Source organism: Otolemur garnettii, unplaced genomic scaffold (genome assembly GCF_000181295.1).
Source record: "Otolemur garnettii isolate 467f Iridium unplaced genomic scaffold, OtoGar3 scaffold00013, whole genome shotgun sequence".
NCBI lineage: Eukaryota > Metazoa > Chordata > Mammalia > Primates > Galagidae > Otolemur > Otolemur garnettii.
In genome coordinates, this window is record NW_003852408.1 from 29,890,983 (window position 1) to 29,892,683 (window position 1,701).

Genomic DNA, 1,701 nt, shown 5'->3' on the forward strand with positions numbered 1-1,701 from the left:
AGACGCCAACTCGAGGCTTCTCCAGCGCTGGGTCCTGAAGCTTTGCTGACCTTCCAACTCATTAGCATCTCATTAGCATCTAAAGCTGAGAAATCTGGTTTATCATCCAAGGAGGAAAATTAAGAAAAAGATCTTTTTTTTTTTGAGACAGAGTCTCATTCTGTCGCCCTGAGGTTGAGTACTATGGCATCATAGCTCACAGCAACCTCAAATTCCTGCCTCGCCCTCCTGAGTAGCTAGGACTATTGGTGCCGGCCACAACCCCTGGCTAAGTTTTCTATTTCTATTTTATTTTATTTTGTTTTTTTGAGACAGAGTCTCACTATGTCACCTTTGGTAGAGTGCTGTGCTGTCACAGCTCACAGCAACCTCAAACTCTTGGGCTTAAGTAATTCTCTTGCCTCAGCCTCCCAAGTAGATGGGACTACAGGCGCTCAGCATAACTCCCAGCTATTTTTTTTGTTGCAGTAGTCATTGCTATTTAGCAGGCCTTGGCTGGGATCAAACCCGCCAGCCTTAGTGTATGTGGCCGGCACTGTAAACACTGTGCTATGGGCACAAAGTCAATTTTTCTATTTTTAGTAGAGACAGGGTCTTGCTCTGGACAAGGCTGGTCTCAAACTCCTGAGCTCAAGCAATTCTCCCACCTCAGCCTCCCAGAGTACTGGGATTATAGGTGTGATCTACTGCTCCTGGCCAAGAAAAAGATCTTAATTTTGGCTCCCTTTCAAAGCCCAATGGCCAGAATGAACATGAGACGTCTTCATCACAGACCCATCCTCACCTAAATGGAGAGATCTTCCTTCCGCTGGGCAGCAGATCCATCACTTGCTCTTTGGTGTAGCCGAGGTGCTTCAGCAGTGATTTCTGCCGGATGATATAAAGGAGTTCCGCAAGGAAGAAAGGATCTTCCTCACTTAGTAGCTCTTGTGCTAGGAGTTGTTCAAAGATATCCGAGGCTGAGCTGGACTTCTCTAACTTCTTGAGGGAGACAAAGCCTTGACAGAGAAACTTCAGGTGCTCCACATCCTTGACCCCCAGGTTTGAATCAATAGTCAGAAGCCTCTCTCGAAAGTCCACTAAACAGTTTGTATCTGAACTAGAACCCAGACATTGACCTTGCGATGCCGTGGCCATTCTGAAAGAGAAAGAGAGGTGGGGCAGGGCATTAGAGAGGACGCCTAGTACCCAGATTTCCCAGGCCCTCCCCCAATCCCAGCCTCCTCTATTCCAGACAATAGACTTTCCCAGTAGTGCTAAAAAATAAAACCCACTCTGAGGCTTCTTCAGAAGCCACCAGTCCAGAAAACTCCATTCCAATGCTTGGAAGTTACCATTTATTTATTTATTTATTTTTATTATTTTTTGAGACAGAGTCTCACTTTGTTGCCCTGGGTAGAGTGCTGTGGCATCATAACTCACAGCAAACTCAAACCCTTGGGCTCAAGTGATTCTCTTGCCTCAGCCTCCTGAGTAGCTGGGATTATAGGCATCGGCCACAACGGCCACTATTTTTAGAGATGTGCTCTTGCTCTTGCTCAGGCTGGTCTCAAACTCCTGAGCTCCGGCACTCTGCCCGTGTCACCCTCCCAGAGTGCTATGATTATAGGCATGAGTCACTGTGCCTGGCTGGAAGTTACCTTTTAGAATGTTTGGAGGAAGTTTTTTTTATTTTTTTATTTTTGTTTTTTTAGACAGAAC

General features: G+C 46.0%; 1 protein-coding gene across 2 annotated transcripts in view; it reads right to left on the minus strand.

The window, feature by feature from the left end:
* CASP10 (caspase 10) overlaps nucleotides 1-1,701 on the minus strand; it is a 49,712-nt gene that overhangs the window by 38,806 nt on the left and 9,205 nt on the right. For both annotated transcript variants that reach the window (XM_023510274.1, XM_012802165.2), the window contains exon 2: nucleotides 785-1,138. In XM_023510274.1, coding sequence (XP_023366042.1) covers nucleotides 785-1,137 — 353 coding nt within the window. In that variant the 5' untranslated portion in view covers nucleotide 1,138. The remainder of the gene's footprint in view (nucleotides 1-784; nucleotides 1,139-1,701) is intronic.